This window comes from Dipodomys ordii, unplaced genomic scaffold, assembly GCF_000151885.1.
Source record: "Dipodomys ordii isolate 6190 unplaced genomic scaffold, Dord_2.0 Scaffold24, whole genome shotgun sequence".
Taxonomy (NCBI): domain Eukaryota; kingdom Metazoa; phylum Chordata; class Mammalia; order Rodentia; family Heteromyidae; genus Dipodomys; species Dipodomys ordii.
The window spans coordinates 15,225,550-15,248,717 of NW_012267240.1; the positions used below are offsets into that span (position 1 = coordinate 15,225,550).

General features: G+C 35.4%; 1 protein-coding gene across 1 annotated transcript in view; it reads left to right on the forward strand.

Moving 5' to 3' along the window:
• Fam188a (family with sequence similarity 188, member A) overlaps positions 1-23,168 on the forward strand; it is a 64,197-nt gene that overhangs the window by 23,392 nt on the left and 17,637 nt on the right. Inside the window, exons 9-10 of the mRNA XM_013014708.1 lie at positions 6,312-6,382; positions 12,373-12,453. Coding sequence (XP_012870162.1) covers positions 6,312-6,382; positions 12,373-12,453 — 152 coding nt within the window. The remainder of the gene's footprint in view (positions 1-6,311; positions 6,383-12,372; positions 12,454-23,168) is intronic.

Below are 23,168 nucleotides of genomic sequence, written 5' to 3' on the forward strand. Positions count from 1 at the left end.
GTATAGATTTTGGAGCCAGATAATCTTGAGTTCCCATCCTAAGTACATGTCTTCAGTCGAGTTATAAACTTTCTCAGGGCTTTGTTCTCTCTAGTATGATAGTGGGACTGTAGGGCTAACTTCTTTAGAAAAAATAATCTCAGTATTTACCACGGTACAATATTTGTTCCTTAAAATTAAGGAAAAAGTACAAAGCTTTGAAATTTAAAGTATTTGCTATGAGAATCTAGAGGATTTTTGTGTGTGTGTTACTTTTTTTGGGGGGGGGGTTCCGGTTGTGGGGCCTGAACTCTGGGCCTGGGCGCTGTCCCTCAGCTCTTCAGCTCAAGGCTAGCGCTCTGCCACTTGAGCCACAGCGCCACTTCCGGCTTTTTTCTTTTTGCTTATGTGGTGCTGAGGAATTGAACCCAGGGCCTCAGGCATGCAAGGCAAGCACTCTACCACTGAGCCACCTTCCCAGCCTGTGTATGTTACTTTTAATAAGCATATTTTCTTTTTTAAAATGCTTGGCATTGATTTTATCTGAGACTTCTAAACTACTGAGACTTCCATTGCCACTTTTCTGTCTGGCTTCAATTACAATAGACCCTCTTGCTCTGGGTATCCATGTCAGTGATTCAAGGAGACTTCCACTGAGGAAACATGGTGAATGTTCAGTATTGTACTGTAGATGCTTGATTCACTTTACCCATAATGCCACCCAACTTTAGCTAAAGACAAGCTGACTTCACCAAATCTAAAGTTTTCACTTTATCTCTTAAGCACATTAACTTTTTGGACACCATTTGCTTTTGGAGAATCAGTTTCAAAAAATTAAGCTCAGGGAATCAACTCAGCAGATGACACAATGATTTAAACACAATGAATGATAAACATAAAGCTTAGAACTCAGCATCAACCAAGCAGGGTTTTAAAATTTTTTCTTTTGAGATTTTTTAATTACCTTTTCTGTACTACAGTTGGTTAAAAACCACATTGTAACAAATTTGTAAATAAGGTGTCTTACTATATTTCTTTCATATAACTTCTTTCATTGTCAGAGGCATCAAATGAAAACACATTCTGTTAAGAAAAGCTGATTAACTGTGACCAAAACTGTCCACAGTTTGTATTGGAATCTGTCTAAATTTGTTTGCTAACTCAACTTAGGTGTGAGAAAAGACATGCATGCAGTTCCACAGTTCTCAGAGTTCATTGGCAAATTTACTCTCTATTTTTTTAATAATTCTTAAGTAGATAAAATAGTCATCAAACAAAACCAAATATTATGATTGAGAAACTAGTACTTTTTTATTCCATTTAGATGACTGAATTTTAAGTATAAAATTTTGTCAAGCTTTAGAAATCAATATACTTAATTACCTGAAAAATTATATATATATATATATATATATTTATGTGAAAATCCAGAATTTAAAAAGCACAGTAGTATGATCTAGTTCTTCATTTTATTGTTTCAGAAATGTCAGAACGATTTTTACTCCCCTTCTCATTAGGTAACACATTCATGTACTGATGAGGTTGAGAGCTTAGTTTTGCTACTTTTGGATAAAAGCCAATTTTTTTTTAATTTTTCACTATCTTTAAGTGGTTGTACAAAGAAGTTCCCATTCTACAAAACAGCATATGAGTACAAAGTGTCTAATAACATTGTCACCCATCGCTCCTAACACACCCCTTTTCTCACTTTTCTTCTTTTTTTAAAATTGAGATTAGTTGATTACATAAATTTCATATATTTCACAGTATTGTGGAATAGTGATACTTAGTTAAAGTCACAAACACATTTTAACCTTCACAAGGCAAATTGTCATTATCATGGTCTATAGAGCTTTGACAATACAATTATTTCTTTCACATCAGGTGATACTTACATTTCTTTCCTTTTGCTAAGTGTAAGCTATTCCCTCTTTCCCTCTCAAATTTTAAAGAATGAAATTCATGGGGAAAGAAACTAGCAGGTTACCTTAATCTGCTTCCCAGAATTCAGGTTATCCTACTCCTTTGAAACCTATTCTGATTCATAGTTCAAAGCATTTGTGCCTGCAAGCTAAAAATAGCCCAGTCTGTTAGATAATATTTGGGCTTTATGGTCTCCCCCCAAACACCACCTCTTTCTCTTCTCCCAATGGCTTCTGGGCCCTGAGATTAAGAACTTGAGGTGATTTAGAAGGAATAGCTGAACTTGCTTGCCTTTGCTGAACTCTGGTTGAAGGGCCTACCCCTTCCCACTTGGCCTCTGTCCTTGCTGCTTCCTCCTGTGTTCTGTTGCTCTAACTCTACTTGGTTTTTGTACATTTCTCTGGCACATGCTACTAGTTATTATGGTTAATTTTTCTACACGTTCTATACTTTCTTTCAACCTATCCTACTCCCCAGCCAGAATTCTTCTGTCTCTATCTAGGCTTCTCATCAGCCTCTTGTAGTCCCCGTAGGTTCTTTTTCTTACAGTCAGTGTATTACTTCCTTTAAATAACACTTCAATCAATTATCAAGTTTGAGGTTCTTAATATATACAAATTCATGGTTTATGTTTTCTGAAATATTGCCTGTCAAGACTGTATTTTGCTGTGGATTAAGTATAAAGACCAAAACCAAGCAAATAATTACCTTGGAACAGAAAGAAAACAGGCAAGGTATGTTTCTTGTATTTTCCTTCAGTCATTAACAATATTCATTTGAACTTGCTTGTGTTTTCAACTATGTAAGCTTAAATAAAAATCTATACATTTGTCGGCATTTATTGGATTGCTGTTCTAGCAATATAACAGAAGTTATGTAATATTGAAAAAACCATACTAAGTACTTCTGTTTGTTTTGTTTTGTTTGTATCAGTAGGAGGGCTATCCTGTACAGGAAAGCCCATGAAACTATTATCTGTAATTGACCACAAATAGCTGTTAAGTGGAGCTGTGGCTCCAGTGATAGAGCTCCAGCTTTGAGCAAAAAACGGACAGTATCCAGGCCCTAAGTTCAAGCCCCAGTGCTGGCTGGCAAACGGACAGTATCCAGGCTCTAAGTTCAAGCCCCAGTGCTGGCTGGCATGCGGACGCACACACTCGCGCGCGCGCGCGCACACACACACACACACGATTAAGAGTTTTCTTGTGAAATATGGTGTCTATTGGTATTCTGCACTTGAAAAGCACCAACAGTAAATGTTAAATGCCCTCTTTCCCTAAAATAAGTATGTGAGTGAACTTGCTGTTTAGCTTCATCTAGCCATCCTTTTAATATACATGTGTTTCAAGGAGTGTTATATATAGAACCAATAGAATCAATAAAGATAAACTAGATATTAAAGTTGGCCAAAGAAGTTTTTAATTTCTCTCATGCTGTCTGGTTATCTGATATCTCATAGCCCTGAAAGTCAAACAGGAACTGAATGAGTCTTCTAATGGACAGATCTATCCAATCAAGACAGGCTCTCACTTCTCACCCAGCCACACACTGACCCATGATTCATACCTACTGTTAGCCTTCTGGTCAGGATCATAGGCATGTACCACCAAGTCCAGCTTCCCTTCTGTGGAGACAGAACCTTGAGAACTTCTCTGCCCTGGTACCACAGTTCTTCTAGTCTCACCCTCCCATTTAGCTTAAGAGAATAGGAGGGGAGAATGGTGTCTCATGAGCTTATCAGAGTTTAAGGCCTCAAACTCTGATCCTCTTAATTTCACCCTCCCAAGTAGTAGGTGGTAGCTACAAGTGCCTGTCTCTGCCATGGTTATTTTATAGGGTCTTGCTTGTTTGTCTTGTTTAATCTGGACTGTAGTCCTCCTGTTTACCCAAGTGTCCCTGCAATACTGATATGACAAGTGTGCACTAGCATGACAAATGTGCCCTGCCACATTCAGCTTTTTCTGTTGAGAAGAGCTCACATCAAAGTTCTTTGCCCAGATCATCCTAGAGCCATGATCCTCCCAATCTCAGTTAAGCATGTGATTGCTAACTGAATCTGAATAATTTATAACCCAAAATTTATGAAAAGCTAATAAGCTGTTTTTAATATCTTGCAAACATACTATTTTACACAAGTTAAAATTCAAGGAAACAGATGTAGTATCTAATCATAACACTAGGTGGTGATAACTGATTTTAGAAATTAAATGGTGGAACTTAAATGGCTATTTACTTTTTAATATAAATAGCATTGTAAATGAAAAACTAAACAAAATTAGAGATTGACATTATTTAGCATTTTTTCAGTTCTCCTTAATCTCTAGCTTATTAGTAGACTACTGGATTTTTGTATGTTTATGAAATCAGTCTGCTGTGGTGTAATACATTTGGCCTGTGTAAAACTGCACTTATGAGAGAGTAAGAGGGAAGCATCTTGATCTCACACAGTATCCAAAAGTGTCTTCTGGACCCAAAGAATAAACCCCAATATAAGGATCATTGGTCTAGCTCATCCTTACCTATAAGAAGCTAGTGACAATACAAACTGTATTTCTTTTTGCCTTCTGCTTATTTTACATTCTTTGGTAGTTCTGGGGTTTGAATCCAGAGTTTTCTGCTTACCAGGCAAGTGCTTTGCCCCTCAAGCTTTTTCATTTGTCATTCTTCAGATGGAACCTTATACTTTTTGCTTGGATAAGCTTAGACTGCCATCCTACCTACTTTGTAAGCTGGAATTACATGCATACACCATAAAAATCTACTTCTCTTGGAGATAGAGTCTCACTTTTTTGCCAAGTCTGGCCTCAAACTGCAATCCCCCTGTCTCCACCTCCCAAGTAGCTGAAATTACAGGCATAAGCCACCACATTTGCTCCTCTATTAATTTTGAATTTGCAAACCCCAAACACTAATCTGTCAGTACTTGGATTGTTTTGTATATATCTGTTCAGAACAGAGATGCGGTTTAATGTTATTGTATTGTATGGTAAGATAATGTACAAGTTATGACCAGGTGGTTAAAAGGATGCAAAATTATGTATATATTATATTTATAGTAAATGTGGTTTTTAATGAGGAAAAAGGAATTTTTAGACTTATTTATGGACCTAAATACATATTATCATATTACTGCTTACTGTACATTAGCTAATGGCTCTCATCTATGAAAAAATATATTGTGAGTTATAACCCAGTATGGAATAATCTCTTCCCTTTTCTCTGTACAGACTGTTCTGTCTTGTCTACCTCTGTGAATGCTCTCTGCCAGTGATTCCCATCCATATCCAGCCCTGGCTTGCCTTTCCTGTGTTTTGAGCCTACCTTCCCGTTTATTACAATTTAGAAGTCACAAACATACCCAAATTTGGAAAAGCAAAGTTATGATCTCTGTCCATCCAACTACAGACCATACTTTTAAGTTAATTATTATCAGAGTCTTCAGGCTAGATGTGTTTAAGGAAACAGGTATGGTGTCACACAACTTTAGTCCCATCTACTGGAGAGGCTGAGTTTAGAGGATTGTTTACTAGGTCTTCATTGAGTCCAGTGAAGGCAATATTGTATGCTCCTTCTCAGAAAACAAGAAACAGCACAAAGCAAAACTGAAAAAGCACAGGAAGCTTTAACAAATATTTCATCTTGAGTACATTGATTTCCATACCTCTGCTGTTTCCTTTGCTTTCAATTTTCTTTTATCTTCTTTGACTTGGAAAATTACTGCATATGCTTCAGGACTGAACTCAAAAGTTACAACATCTGTAAACCTTCCTTAACACTGTTAGCAACTACTATCCTAACTCTGTGTGTGTGTGTGTGTGTGTGTGTGCGTGTGTGTGTGTGTGTGTGTGTGTGTGTGTGCGTGCGCTTGTAGACAGCACGCAAATTTTTTCATTTTTCTTTCTCTGTCAACTCTTAGCTTTATAAGCAGAAACTGTTTACTATTTATCATTATGTCTCCAGTCTAAGCATAGTGTCTGGGTTCATTTACAGAGGGGGTAGTATGAGATGTCCATTAATAAGTACCATGTATCAGGGTCACAGCAACCCAGGGATATGTTTTCTATTTGTGATTAACATACCCACTTGTTTTTCAGAGTCAAATAAATCTAAGTCTACTTTATTTTGCCAATAAATCTTTGGATTCAGAAAAAGAATTCTTTATTATAGTCATGCAAACCCATGCCTAGCCACTAAAGGTATTTGGTAATGAGTAGTATAGTGATGTGACCTTTTAATATATGGTACATTTTAAAGTGTAGTTTTGAATAAAAGGAATTTTGCTTATGATACAAATATATGTATAAGTATATTAGTATGTTGAGTATATATTATTATACATCTGCATGTACTTTTCAGATTAATATATAGTAACATAATGCTAACTTTGTCATTTGTTTTATTTTTTGCAGAACTTCTTGGTATACATGAACAAGCAGCTGTAGGGTTTTTAACATTAATGGAAGCTTTAAGATACTGTAAGGTGAGTCCATTTTTAAGGTTCTTTAAATGTTTTATAATCACATACCCAGTGTTATGCATGCTATTTTTGTTCCTGTGATGACACATTTTTACTTAAAATTGTAATACCAATCTCTTCAGTTCCTCCCTTACTTCCTACCCTAAACTGACAGGGTTATTAAGGAGTTAAACTGCCTGATTATTCTTGATCATTCTGTCTCTCCTGTGAGATGAATATAGTAGAATCTAGAACATATATAAATCAAAGCAATCTATGATTAATTATTAATACATTATTTTGTAGGCTGAAGAAAAGTGAGACACTGTTTCATTAATGAAGAGTATGCCTCACCATAACAACTGGAAATACCTTATCAGGCAACAAAAGAGAATTTTCCAAATGCCTGAAATTCTGACTTTTATCTTTTCCATCTGAAAAAAATGATTTTACACTAAAAAAATAAAATAAAATCCCAAGCATTTTACAACACTAAACTCTTTTTACACATGTACAAGGGTTAGGAACTGCTATGAAGCCTTCATTTAGTGCAATATACTTAATTGACTTTCTGTGCAATCTGAAATAAAATTGAGTATTTCAAGTAATTTTAAATGCACATTATTTGTATTCAAATGTCAAAATCTTAGAAAAAATCTTAAGAAAAAGTAGATCTAATTTTTTTGGTTTTTTTGTTGTGTTTTTTTTTTTTTTGATCAGTCATGAGACTTGAACTCTGGGCCTGAACACTGTCCCTCAGCTCTTCAGCTCAAGGCTAGCACTCTACCACTTGAGCCACTGTGCCACTTCTGGTTTTCTGAGTGGTTTATTGGAGATAAGAGTCTCATGGACTTTCCTGCCCCTGCTAGCTTTGAACCACGATCCTCAGATCTCAGCCTCCTGAGTAGCTAGGATTACAGGCATGAGCCACCGGTGCTTGACTAAACTTCTTTTTTTTAATTTTAGAATGGTGGTGCCATAGTAGTGGTTCGTTCTAATGGTGATGATTATTTTTAAGCAGATTAAGTTTCTTGTTCTCTTGCTGTGTGTGTACACGTGCATGTGTGTTAGTTTGACAGATGGCATTCCTCTTCCTGAGAGCATTTAGAGTGAGGTGGGTATGATAATCAGATAGGGCTCATCTTGCCCTCACTGGTTAATTTGGGTAAATGATAGCAACTTCTTCTTTTCCAGTCATTTTAATTATACAGCCCAAAGCTACTCCCAAGACAGTTGGCAACCAGAGATCCAGATCCTTCCTCTCCCTTAGCACACACATTCATCTGTCATGAAGGGAAATGGGCATATAGGCACACACAACCACATGTGTTCTAGGAGGCTAGGTTGTGGAGATCGCATGTTTTGAAATATTTACCATATAGCTTGTAAGAGCCTCAGGATCTTGATCCTATCTTTCAGTTTCATTTCTCTCTTTATTCCTGTTCTATAGCCAAACTGGTATCCTATCATTTTCCCAAACATATAACATATAACGTCAAATATCATTGAGTGTTGGTACTTGATAGTCTGTCTGCCTAGATATGGAATGCTTAGTTACTCTTTTTTCACATTATTTCATAAAAATAACGACTGTGATACCCTGTTTCCTCTAAAGGAATATACACTGAAAAGCTCTTTTAATAGCCCAACAAAATGTACTGTAAAAGATAGAGGGCTTCTTGACAGGGTGGTATAGGGCTACATTGGGGGACAGGAGGCCAGCAAGCTGGAGCAGCATACCTGTATATGGCAGGTTTGATAGGGTTAACAAGGCTTCTGGGGATCCTTGTGAACTGTCTAATTTGGATAATGTCTGTGGCCTTGGGGCATGGAAGGGTAGGGTCCCTAATGGTTTGGTGTGTGAAAGACTCATAAGGAAGGTAACTGAGTTGTGAATTTAATCAGGTATCTTCTTTAAAGAAAACTGACTAGTTTCTAGCCAAGACCTCTAAGCCAAGTTGGCACTTTAAAAAGAGAAATTACATTACACGATGTTATGTTGATCTGTATCTGAGGTCTCATGATCTCTGTGCTTTTACTTTTCACTAGATGCTTAGAGAAATGGGTTAGCAGAAGTAATTACGCTTGTGTTAATTTTGTACATTTATACATTTCTCCATTTTTGATAGTTTAACAAGTTATTTTTTAAAGATGAAATTAACATTCACATATCATTTTAACCATACATATTCAGTGATGAAATCTCTCTATTCCTATTTATCCACATGAACACACAGCCTGACAAAGAAGAATGTGACTTAAGGTACTTTTGGCTTCATTTTTTTCAAAGATAGACATAACTCACATGTCATAAAATTCACCACTTCAAAGAATGCACTTTAGGACTGGGATGGTGGCTCAGTGGTAGAGTTCTTGCCTTGTGTGCATAAAGCCCTGGGTTCGATTCCTCAACACCACATAAGCAAAAAGAAAAAAGCCGGACGTGGCACTGTGGTTCAAGTGGTAGCGTGCTAGCCTTGAGCTCGAGCTGAGGGACAGCGCCCAGGTCCAGAGTTCAGGCCCCATGACCTATACAACCAAAAAAACAATAATAATAATAATTACTCACTTTAGCGGGTGTTAGTATGCTATCAGGCTGGAACCATCCCTATCTAGTTTCAGAGTGTGACTCAGGCTATAAAGAAGTTGTAACCTTTAACCTCACTTCTGGTTCCCACCCCGGCCACCATTGTTCTTTTTTCTCTTGCTATGGCTTTGTCTCTCCTGGATATTTTATGTAAATGAAATCATGTAATATATATGACTTTTTTTTTTTTTTTTTGATCGTGAGGCTTGAACTCTGGGCCTGGGCGCTGTCCCTCAGCTCTTCAGCTCAAGGCGAGCACTCTACCACTTGAGCCATAGCGCCACTTCCATTTTTCTGGTGGTTTATTGGAGATAAGAGTCTTACGGACTTTCCTACCCAGGCTGGCTTTGAAACGTGATTCTCAGATTTCAGCTTCCTGAGTAGCTAGCATTACAGGCGTGAAACTCCAATGCCCAGCATATATGACTTCTTTAACTTAGCAATATTTTCAGTGTTCATCCTTGTTTTAACATTTATTAGTACTTTGTTCCTTTTCATAATTAAATGATGTTCTCGTATAATGTGTCAGTCTTATAAATTTATCCAGTTATGCTCCTGTGGACAAGCATGCTTTTTATAAACATATTTTTAAGTAAATAAACTGTTTTGTAACTTTAATTAGCATCTCTTTGTTGTACACAGGGATTTCTCTGTGATGTCTCCATTTATGCATACAGTGTATCCAAGTTAAACCCATCCCTTCTGGTATCCCTTCCCTTCTTAGAACAAGTTCATTGTTCAGTTTTGTGTATAAAATACTTAAGACTATGCCAGGCACCAGTAGCTCATGCCCATAATCCTAGCTACTCAGGAGGCTGAGATCTGAGGATCATGGTTCAAAGCCATCTCAGGCAGAAAAGTGTGAGACTCTTATCTCCAATTAACCATTCAAAAACTGGAAGTGGCATTGTGGCTCAAGTGGTAGGTCACTAACCTTGAACACAAAGAGGCTCAGGGACAGTGCCCAGGCCTGAGTTCAAGCCCCACAACTAACAAAAAAATACTTAAGACTGTATCTACCCACATCCATACCCTCTCTTTTTGCCCTCGTTCCTTCTGATACCCGCATACATAATCCATTTTACATTCCTATACTTCGTTGAGCCATCCCACCAATCCAGCTTTTTGTTGATTAATTGAAGATGGAGTCTCTGTGGACTTTTTGCCCAGGACTGCCTTTTAGGATCCTTTTAAGTATAGAACTATATAATCTGCAAATAGAGTTGACTGCTTCCTGTATTTGTCCCTATTATTTCCTTCTTTTTCCTTATTTTTAAGAATTCTTGGGAGTATATTGAATATAATGGGGAGAATACTATTGTTCCTGAGCTTAAAGGAAATGGTTTCAGGTTTTTTTTCTGGTTAGGATGATATGCATTTACTGTATCTAGGCTTAAATATATTGAGATATATTCTTTATATTCCTTGTTACTTCAGGGCTTTTTATCATGAAACGGTGTTGAATTTCCTAGGTTTTTGTTTTTGTTTTTTTTTTTACATCTACTGAAATGATTATATGACCTTTTTTTTGTCTTTGATTCTGTTTAAGTGCTGTATTATGTTACCTAATTTACCTATTTTGCTGTATCCTTTCATCCCTGGGATGAACCCAACTTGATCATGATGTGTCATCTTTCTAGTGTCCTCTTGAGTTCAGTTCATGGATATTGGGTATTTTATCAAGAATTCTTGCGTCTATTTCCATCAGGAAAATTAGTCTATAATTCTGAGGGGTTTTAAGTTTTTTCTGCTTTTTATTATTTTCATCTACTGCTTTTAGGTTTGGTTTGTTCATGTTTTTCTAAGAGCCTGAGGTGCACCATATTATTTGTAATTTTTCTTTTGTTTTTTGTTTGTTTGTTTGTTTTTGGGTCCAGTCGTGGGGCCTGAACTCTGGGCCTGGGCGCTGTCCCTCAGCTCTTCAGCTCAAGGTTAGCACCCTGCCACTTGAGCCACAGCGCCACTTCCGGCTTTTTTTTTTCTGCTTATGTGGTGCTGAGGAATCCAACCCAGGGCCTCATGCATGCAAGGCAAGTGCTCTACCACTGAGCCACCTTCCCAGCCCTTTTTCTTATTTTTTAATGTTGTTTTTTATGGCTATAAACTTTCCTGTCAGCACTGTCTGTGTTGTGACCCAAAGTGCTGATATTTGTGGTTTCATTCATATTTGCTTCTAGCAACTTTATTTCCTCTCCTGTTTCTTCAGATCCACTGATAATTTTAATGTGAATTGTTCTATTTCCATGTCATAGAATATTTTCTGTGGTTTCTCTTGTTACTGATTTCTAGATTCAGGAAGTTATTCCAATTTTCTTGTATTTATTTATGTCCTACCTACTTCTCAGCAATGCATACCCTAAAGTAAATACACTCACACACACACACACATATGGTAATACTTTGTTTAAATATTTGAGAAACTGTTACATCTATTTTTCAAAATGGCTACAATATTTTTGCCTTCTTAACTTATTTTTATTATTACAAAATACTTCTGGAGTTTTGCATTTACTTATTCTTCAGTATATAGTCTTACCACCTACATGCTGTTGGCCTAGATCTGTAATCTTAACTACTCAGAAGACTAAGAGCTGAACAATAGTGGTTCAAGGCCAGCTCAGGCAGAAAAGTCTGAAAGCCACTATATCAAAAAATTCAGCAAATACTAGGACAGGAGGCATGGTTCAAATGGTAGAGCATCAACCCAACAAGTATAAGGGCATGAGTTCAAACCCCAGCACTGCCTCCCTCAAAAATATCCTCTTTTACCTGTGAAGCATTCTCACAGTACATCAATACCTTTCAAGGTTTGATACTATAACAGGCATGTAGGTATGTACATTTGAAGACAAATGTAAGTACGGTTTTTAAAACATTTTAAAGAGACTATATTGTACATTGAAATAACTTACCATGATGAGTTAAACTGTAGAATTTTTAACCTTACTGCTTTTAGATTGTTTTTTTTGGAGACATCATCATGGTATCATCGATTCTTTGAGGAAAACTATGTTCTTATGTCTTTTTCCCTTCATGTATTCATAAAGCTTGTTAATGTATAATTATTTTCCTTGTAAATTATAAAGTGTATGGCTTGGGTTTGAGGAATTAAGTTGAAATTCTGAAGTGCTCATTGCACGTAGGAACTTCAAGAAAATTTGAGAGTAACCCTTAGGACTAAGCTAGCTATATCTTGCAATGTTGAACTTTCATTATTATTGTTCTGATGTAAAGGTTATAATATACACCTGAGACACTTCCTTTATACACTCAGCATTCTCACAGTACATTATTACATTTAAATGTGACTAGGTCTATATAGGGTATATAGATTGTACTATATAGGTTATACTTCAAATAATTGTGAGCATACACTTACCAGGTGCTATACTGTTTCCTTTGTTATATTTTGCTATGTTTGTTCTAGGTTGGTTCCTACTTGAAATCTCCAAAATTCCCTATTTGGATTGTTGGCAGTGAAACTCACCTCACCGTATTTTTTGCTAAGGTATGCTTGTTGCAGGACTGTTCTTACAGAGTATGACATTGGGCAAATAAATATTACAAGTTCATCTTTAGTTTTGTTTTTGTGAAGGATTATCTGTTACCACTAATAAATATATTACTCCAAAAATTAATACTGAACACATTGTTATATTATTATAATTTTGGACTCATTTCACTAAGACTTCCTATGATTTATTTATAACTGCTTTACCTTTTCCAGCTTTAGAGCTCTTGCTTTTGGCTCTTTTTAGAAATGACTTCTGTTATTGCTTTAAGAAACAATTGAATTAAGTTTTTACTTGTTTTTATCTAAGAAGGATATAAAATTTTTATTTATATCTTCTTAGAAAATAGCTCAAAATCTAATAGTAAAATACTGTTTTGCGTGCATCAGTGTAGGAAAAAAGCCTAGTGTAGGACAGACAGAACTGTGTCTCATTCATCTTATTTATAGATTCCAGACAAATGCAATGAAATGTTTTATTAGAGACAGTGTCCATAAGAGATAAACACAGGCATAAGCCTGGCGAAACATAATTTTTGTCTATGCCATGTAAATCACACAAGAAATTAAATCTGTTTTTATTTCTATCCCTGAAATTACAGACAGACATGTCAGGAAATACATATATTCATAGTGTGTTTAATAGAGATTTAGTGGTAAAGTTTCAGATTATTACAAATCTTAGGAATCTTTTGTATTGTTATTGCATATTTAGACAGGTTTAATTTGATACTACTAACAATTCTGTTGATACAGACCTTGCGTTCTCAGGATTTGCTATATAGTCTAGCCCCGTGGGTAGAGGATTCATTGGTTGAATGAATAAAGTTTATGCATGAATTTTCCACATTTGAGTTCCAGTGATATTGAAAGCCTCTTCAAACACATCTCATGACTCTTTCTGAAACTTTTAAGTGCGTAGTTGATTTCTTTTTCAGACACTAGATTTGGATTGTTTAAACATGGTACTAGTAAACTCGTTTGCAGATCAGTTTTTTCTTTGAGATCAGGTAGATTTTCTTTTTAAAATAAAAACAAAACTGGAAGATTATGTACATAGTAAATTAGAGTGATAGTAACATTTATTAGGTCTAACTTTACATGCTTGTAAATATAAAGTAGTATGGCTGTATTTTGCCATGTAGAAACTACTGGATATTTTGCTGTTCTTGGAATTGTGACAAGATCCACTCATTCTCTGGTTATTCTTTAATATTTCTACACTTAAACAACACTTTTGTCCATGGGTTTTTTTGTTGCTGTTTTGAGTTTTGTTGGTTTTGGTGAGTGTTTTTACTTGGTTATGTGTTCCATAGACTGAAACAGACAGCTTTTTATAAATAAACTATAAACTATTTTTATAGTTTCTATAAAAATATAAGACTATTCCATAAAACTTGATATGTGTATCATGTGCTGACTTCTTTGGTTACAGTTAAGTTAAAAAGCAATGTTTAGATTTTTCTAGACAACCTATAATTTAGTGTTGTGAAATGCCTGTGAAAAGCAATGGAATCATGCACTGTATTGATAAAGTGTTGCCAAAGACTTCATTTATTCATAGCCACTTATGAAATGTTGACAAGACATAGTTTGTGAGTAGCCTATGTCACATGTTGAGAATGCAATGGTGAGCAAAGGTAGATGAGACATTCAATTTGGAGGGAGGCTACCAGACAAAATTACAAGTGTGATGGATACCAGAAAAACTTTAATTTATCTTAGATTTGTAAATTTGGAATGTTTCCTTGAACAGTCAGTATCTAAAATGAGCACTGAAGAGGCATCCGTAGGATAAAACTGGTGCAAGGGTGCGGGGAGAGCATTTGCTCCATGGCAAGTGGAAGAAACAAATGGCCAGGTAAGGAATATGGTAAGAAGAAACTGAAAGAAGAGTGGGAGGCCCTAGAATTAGGGAGTGAGGTATGAAGTGAGGCTATGAAAGTAGGCCCTCTACATTGCTCTTTATCCTGAGAAGAGTGAGACCAGCCTGGTGAAAATCAACAGCAGATATGCAGGATAATCTATGAAATACATCCAAGTAAGACTTTTGTCATATGTCAGGTAAGCAGGAAGTTTAACTTGGTCCAGCAAAGTACATGAATTTGAGAGGCTGATTCCTGAGGTAAAATGTCAGAACTTGGTGAAGTGTTGAACTTGTTAGCTGAGGTGTAGAAATATCTAATGTAGTACTTGCTGCTAATGGTTACCACAGTGCCATAGAAAGTTGTGTACTTAGGAGTTTTGCCATTGTTAAATCTTCTCACCCATGGTTAAAACAGGTTATTCACTACTTGTACTTTTCATGAAAGTGGAGCTGGAGATGAAAGACAGGTAGAACTACACTGTGGCTGTGCTGACATTGCTTCCTTCTTGTATTTCCCTCCAGAAGTAATGAAGGGAGAAGATCTGTTACTCTGTGTGGTACTTCATGTAAATACTGTTTATTTTTTTAATTGAAATATAGCACTAGCAAGAGCAGTTAGAATCCATTTATCCAAACTCCATCACCAAGTGGTGGAGAACCTGCAAGCATGCATGCATGAGGCCCTGTGTTCAAACCCTGCTTTTAAAGGATAGGAGAGGTCATAATAAATTGAGGCCACATCACTTGCTGATGCAGAAGTGTTTGTATGCAGCAGCTTCTTTTCCCACTCCACCATGTTGCAAAGCAAACGAAAAAAAAAAAGCCCCACCACAGCTATCTAAGCTTGGACTTTCTGTTCAAAACTGTCAGCCAAACAAACCCTTTTTGTTTACCAATTCCCAGCCTCGAGTATTTTACAGCAATGGAACATAAACTAATGTAGTCTCTGAGCTTACAAGAAATAGTTCTTAATAACAATTATAGCATATAATAACATAGAAGAGCTCATCACTAACACCAATATTCTATAAAACAGCTGTGATGAGTATTTATAAATGAGCATTGTCAAATTATTTTCTTTTTTTAAGTAATTTTATTGTTACTACTAAGGTGTTTGACTGAGGAGCCATCATTTTCTAAGTCTGGTGGTAGTACATTTCTTTCTGTGGACAGTGTCACCCTTTCTTTTCCTTTCCCCCAGTTTGTCCCTCCCATCCCTGCCCACAGCTTTCATAGGTCCATTTTTTCTACATGTCATATTTTCTTTCTTTCTTTCTTTTTTTTAATGTCAGTCATGGAGCTTGAACTCTGGGCCTGAACGCTGTCCCAAGCTCTTCAGCTCAAGGCTAGTGCTCTACCACTTGAGCCACAGTGCCACTTCCAGTTTTCTGAGTGGTTTATTTGAGATAAGAGTCTCATGGACTTTCTTGCCCAGGCTGGCTTTGAACCACGATCCTCAGATCTCAGCCTCCTAAGTAGCTACGGCCACCGGCACCCGGCAAAGTCATATTTTCTATTTAAGATTTACTTTCATGATTTGAGGATGGATAAAGAAAAAATGGCTTTTCTTCAGTGAAATAACCTTTTAACTGTGTTTTGAGTTTGTTTTTTTGAGATGAACAGTTTGATTTTTTTTTAAGAGTACACTCATGTGCTCAACCATTTCCTTAATCATTATTGCTTCATATTTGAGATGTCTAATGGTAGCCCACGCTTAGCTTTTCAATTTTATTGTAACATTCTTTCTAACATATTTTTTAATTGCTAAATACATTCATGAGAGTGGAAGAGATTTTTTCACAAGTCAGTTTATTTGAAAATCAATTTATTTGAAAATACTTTTATGAGCATGCTGTAAAATTTCAGGTTGATCTTTTATTAGAGATTTTCAACTTTTTTTTTTTTTTTTTTTTTGGGTCCAGTCGTGGGGCCTGAACTCTGGGCCTGGGCGCTGTCCCTGAGCTCTTCAGCTCAAGGCTAGCGCTCTACCACTTGAGCCACAGCGCCACTTCTGGCTTTTTTTTTTTTTTTATGTGGTGCTGAGGAATCGAACCCAGGGCCTCAGGCATTCAAGGCAAGCACTCTACCACTGAGCCACCTTCCCAGCCCCGAGATTTTCAACTTTTATGAAGTATTTTTCTGAATTTTTAAAATTTAACCTATCCCATCTTTTATACATCATCTGAATTTTCTCCCTCAAAGTGATCTTATAAACTAAACATCAGACTGTAAAACAACAAAGCTTGCATTGTATTCTTTCACATAGTACATTAGGTGCTTGAGAAATGCACACAAGGTATCCAGTGTCAATTCATAGTTACGATAAGGGGAAAACATAACAGAACCTAATTGCAGGAACCTTACAGGAACTCCAAAGTCAGTAAGCAGCAAAATTCCCACAGAACCTTCTAAAAGAAGCTGTGATTGAGGTGAAATTCAGTAACTAAATAGATCTCTTCAAAGAAGGAAACTTAATTCGTCTTAGGTTGGGTGGAGCAATCTCCAGACAGCTTATCTGAGTTATGGCAGAGTAAAACCTTTAGGTGGGTGTATTGAGAAGCAGCATGCTCTGGGCATGGGTCTTGAGAAATTATATATTATAAAATAATCTATATGAAACAATTTATGAATGTATGTATATATACACAATTGATGTATAATTTCATAACATTTAATATATACATAGAACTATGTATTATAGCAGACATGTTTGTTTTTAGTTGTGACCATGTATTTGAATCTCAGTAGGGAGTGACAGCTGTTGACCCCATATAGAAATCATTGGAACCTGTCTATGTGGCATCTAGTTTCATCTTCTAAACATCAGTGACTAATTTCCTTGGTAATCCATTTCAGATTTCCTTTTGAAGTAGGGATGAGTTTTACATCCTTTTTTATCCTCTAGCAGTGGTTATAAAGGACACTGTGTGTGCCTAGCATCACCTTTAACCTTTTCAATGATAAAGCACTTTTCCTCTCTTGTAAGAACACATGAAAACACATTATGATCTAAACATGAACTACAAAAAGACATTGAATTTAATGAGAAGAAGAAACAAGGCATTTCACTGTTGGGTGAGCCAACAGGGTAAGAACTTACAGTGGTGTCTGTTACTGGGCGTCTGGGGCAGAATCAGCTCTGTAGAGCAAGTGCTTTGTGTGTTACCTGGTGTAACACACAGAACACCGCTGCAATTAGATGGTAGATGCCTTCAGTTATGTGTTTGAAAACTGCACAGTTCTGCTTTAACGATTGTGCTTTTCTCTACTTATCAATAGTGTTTCAGAATATTATAATGCTCTCTGTAGCTTTTATCTTCACTAAGACAATTGATCTTTTTGCATCTTTAATTATTGGCAAACCTCATGGAATTTAAATATCACTTCATAGACATTTTACAGCATTTTTCTCTCAAATATTAATGTTTAGTCACCCCATCTACCTTACATTAATTTTAGTGTTTGTGTATACACTTAGATTTCATTCCTTATTTACTACGCAGGAGTAATAAATTTGAGAGATTAATAAATCAGTTTTAACAAATCATAACTTGTGTGACTTCACACATGTCTTCTAAAATAAGAATAACAAAAAAATGATAACCGAGGTAGTCATGTTAAATACTGAGAAAGTTTGAGTACAATTCTACCATCCACTTTCAATTATTTCAGTATTACAAATGTTTGTCTTTTTAGACACAAATTTTTCTACCTGCTTAACACACTTTGGGCTAATCTTGATGATTTGGAGTTATGATCATGTTTGTAACTTTTCATGCTTCATTATTTTTAAGCAAAATCTTTAAAAACATGTAAATGTTTTTGCCTCTTTAAAGACAACATATATTGCTTTTTATGTTCTTTTTACAATCTTATATGTGCTCATGCAGCTATAGCTGTATAACTAGATTTTGTACTCTGAGTTTTTTGGTATTTGGTTTGTTTTTTTGTTTTTTAGTTATTTTTTAGTCATGTCAGTGAAGTTATTCTGATTCCTAGAAGAAACCCTCGGTCCTTAGTATTTCGTTTTCTTTTTTCTTTTGCTTGAACTTTGGCCCTGGGCTCTGTCCCTGAGCTTCTTTTGCTCAGCGCTAGTGCTCTACCACGTTGAGGTTCAGCACTACTTCTGGTTTTTGAGTGGTTAATTGGAGTTAAGAGTCTGTACTTTTCCTGTCTTGGCTGACTTTGAACCACAATCCTCAGATCAGCCTCCTGAGTATCTGGGATTACAGACCTAAGTCACTGGCACCTGGTAAATTCATTTTTCCTTATAGTATAATCTAAGTCATTGTTTAAAGAAAATTAACTTTCAGTGATAGCACATAGAGGTATTCATACATTGTACGTCTTAAGTTTGGTTGTTGGTATGTGTGTGCATATGCATGCTCTGTCTCAAATAATACTTATTATGCACTCGTGGTTTATAAAAATGCCAGTAGGCATCTATGGTCTGCAATTGACATCTTTTGCATTGCTGATTCTTCTACTTTCATCTTGTTACTGTTCTTGTCTTCTTATTGACAGTACCTGATTGATCTGTTTACCTACAATACCCATTTAGCAAATATTTGACATTGTAATAAAATACTGTTGAAATACAGTATATTAATCATTAATATTTATTGATAATTTAAAATATAGTAATTGACTGAGCATTGTGTACATCATTAAGTATCTTACATTCATTCCCCATTTAACTTGTAAAGTAATTATTCCTGTGAGATAAATACCACTTTCTTCTATATTTTACTGTTTGTTACCAATTACAATTCACATCTTTAAACTAATGAATACAAAGACCAGGTTCTAACTAACTCTCTTGATTCCTGCGCTGTGATTTTAACTGCTTCCTTCTCTTAGGAAAACAAAAAAATAATCATTTTGCTAAAGAGTAGAGACTAGAAAGTGGAGAAATTGGCACAAGAGAACTGACAAATGAATGAAAAGTCATGATTCAGCTTACAGAAGTTTAAAGCATGAGTTATATTACCGGTTAGGGGAAAAGGTAAAGCAAAAAAACAAGATGTGATATGTGGAAGTTACATTTAGGACATAGTAACTGGTTTTTACTATGTAAACCATTTCTAATTGTGCTAGGAAAGTAAAATGGAAGAAAAGACTGGCGGGGGGTCAGATATCAGCAATTTAAATTAACTGCGTTTATTCCTAAGTCATCTTTCCTATATGAGTATCTGTCTTGATATGGAAGGCTAAACATGAATATCTAAGGCATGACTGAAAAGCAAATTAATGAAAAGACTTCTCATTAATAAACCACTCTTAATCGTATGATAAGAGTAGCTCATATCCATCCAAAGCATTTTATCCTATTACTGTATTTCCATTTGTGCATTTTGAGCTTATATTATTTTGAAGCAAGAACTTTAAAAGATTGTTTCCTCTCCTGGTACCTTGGCTAATACAGGACAAATTAGTGCTACTTTAACAGTGAGCTGCTATAGAGATAGTGGACATAGCCTGAGGCTTTTGTACATTGTTTGGAAAAGAATAGGAAAAAAATAAGAAAATAGGGAGCTTCCCTAAATATAATGATATATGTTGAGAACGTTTGATAAAGTCTATTTATTAATAGTTCCCTAAACATCTGTAAAGTATAAAACAGAGTCAGTATAAAACAGATGAAGTGATTTTAAGGTGAAATCTGACCAGAGAAACATTGACTTTTGTCTTTTTTTAGGGGGTGGGTCTGTTCATGGCACTCCATAATAACACTTATATGTTCAATCATTCCTGAACTTAAGTAAGGTTCTTGGAAAGTCTTTGATTATTCATGAAAGCTGATGATCTTGATAGTGATGAAAGGTATAATGAATAAAAGACCTTCTCAGTAATGAATTAATGACTACCCAACATAGGCCTTACATTTCAGAACATATTTAGACTTTTTAGCTAAAATTACAACATTTTGAAGGGTTTATGGTAATTAGTGGATGATTATAGTGATAACACAGAGAGTACATGTAAGAGATACGTGATTCATGAATGTAGGTTATTAGATCGTCCCATTGTAGCTTGTTGGTTTTCATTTCCTCTCTTCTACAGCACTTTGCTAATTAACTGAAGATGGGGTGAGGTTAGATATTTTTAAAGCTGTATTGTTCAGCAGTCCCTGTAACCTGGCTGAAAATAAATTGTTTAATATTCCTGTGACCAGCACACCTGAGTGTGTCAGACTAATGTAGAGAATTGCTTTTAGAATATAGATAAATTTGATGGTGAGTCTGAGCTTAACTACTAAAGCAGTATTTAAATATTTTGCTCTTATGTTTAAGATATTTTCCTTCTGTGGTACCCAAGAAAGTTTCATATGCTGAAATTTTCTTGGAAAAGATACAACTAAGGATAATGAAAACACAAGTAATCTTGCTTACTTGAATAGGAGAATCAATCATTGGCATCTGATTGCTTAATTATAATTTAATAGTTGTGGGGGAGTGTTTTAATTTAGTTTTAATGCTAATCACTAATAATATATTTTCCTCTTTAATCAGTTTATGCATTTAAGGTCATAATCTAAACCTTTCTCTACTACCTGATAGGCTTGGGGTGGTGGTAAAGATAAGATAAAAGAAATAAACTATAGGTGTGTAGACAGTTACACTATGGAATTTCTCTAGTAGTCTGTGAAATAGAAACTCTTTAAGGGGTAGACTCCTTTTTATCCCTTGTTTATTAGTTCTACCGTTTTTCAGTTCTTCATACTTAGTTATTACATAGAATGTCTATTTTACTTCATCTTTTATAATTTGTTCCCTTTACATATAATAAGATAAAAATAGAAGTTACAATACTTCTCATTGAAATATTTTGACTTTGGATTATAAAATATTAATGTTAAGTTTATTTAATATTTGCATAGCAAATTCAGAATTCAATTGAGAATCCACCCCATCCTGACCTCTATAACTACAATTGTACTCTACGAGTTTTGGTTGTTTTAAATTTCACATATAAATGAGAACAAGAATATTTGTCTCTCAGTGCCTGACTTCACTTAGCATATAATGTTCTTCAGCTTTATCCATGTTGTTGCAAGTGACAGGATTTCCTTCATTTCTAAGACCGAGTAGTATTCCATTATCTGTATATTCCACATTTTCTTTATCCATTAATCTGTAGAAGGATATTTATCTTGGTCCCTAACTTGGCTACATGAATAGTGCTGCATTGAACATGGGAATTCAGACATCTTTTGATCCCAAATTTTTGTTGTTGTTTTGTGCCAGTCCTGGTGCTGGTGCTGAACTTCTTTTGCTCAAGGTTCTTCTACTTGAGCCACAACTCACCTTCTGGCTTTTGTTTTCTTTTGAAAAAATGGTTTATTAGAGATAAGTCTCATGAACTTTCCTACTCAGGGTGGCTTCAAACTGCAATCCTCAGATTTCAGCCTTTTGAATAACTAGGATTACAGTTGTGAGCCATAGACGCCTAGCTTGATCCCAAATTTTTTAAGTATCCAAAAGTGGGATTGTTGGATCTTACTGTAATTCTCTTTTTAAGTTTTCAAAGAACTTCCCTTCCATTTTCTTTCATTGTAGGACTAACCTATATTTGTTCCTAACAGCACACAAAGACTCTCTTTAATTATCCCTCCTTTCCAACGTTTGTTAATCCTTGTCTTTTTGGTAAAACCAATTCTGACGGGTATGAGATGATTGTGGCTTTACTTCTTGTTTTCCTAAATGATTTATAATACTGAGAATTTTTTATGTACCTTTGTGCCATTGTATGTTTTTGAGAAATATCTACTGTGGTATCTTGCTCATTTTTAAAAATTAGGATTTTATTTTTACTAGTTGAGCCTCTTACATATTTTGAACATTAACCCCTTAACTGATAGAATTGCAAATATGTTCTAGTCTGTAAGTCTTTCTCAGCATATTGCCTATCCTTAAAGAATTTTAAAACCACCACCCCAAACTCTTACATCTGATAGGTCCTGGCCAAGTACCAGGATACAAAATCAACATTAAAAATTCAGTCATATGTCAGTATACCAATAATAATAAGCTGATAATAGTTTCAAAAAGATTAAAACTGGGAATAAACTAAACTAAGAATTGAAGGCCTTTACAATAAAAATTAACAACAATGATGGTAGAAACTGAAGACAGAGATGCCCATCCAAATACAAAAGGCCTAGGACTTCCAAACAGGATTATGTATTGACTATAGGATATGAGAAATAAACCTTACTAAAATAATCAGAAGAAAACATTGAATTTTTGTGTTTTAGAATTTGAATGAAAAGTAATAGTCTCTGGGAATTTTTTTATCAGGAAAAGAAATTCCGCCTTCAGATCTTTCTTTGAGTTTAGAAGACTTAAAATTCTAGACACGTAGAACTTGAAGTTAGGTGTATTGCTCAGTCATGCTTACTGAAATGAGCATTGTTTTTCAGGAATTAAACTGAATGTCCCAGATATTACCATTCAGATCATGCCTCAGTTGTGCCTACTGACGTGATGGTTTTCATCTATATAAGCACATTCTCCCTACAAAATCTCCCGTTTTCAAAACAGCTTTGAAAACTGCTTTAAAGCCAGGATATATTTTAAACTATATTACTTTTTATGTATCCAGAAATATAAAATGAATGTATAAACCATTTGTTTTGGGGGAATTGCATTTTTATAGCAATTATCTATGCAGTGTTAAGCTTTTCAAGTATCAGTATAAAACACTTGTAATTCTCACCATGACTTTTTGTAGTTGAAAAATTCTCATTTTTTCAGATGTAAAATTAAGACCTAGCGTTTGTGACTTCCCTGGTCACAGTCTTGTGATACAGATGCAGCTCAGTCTTCTATCTCCACAGGCCATC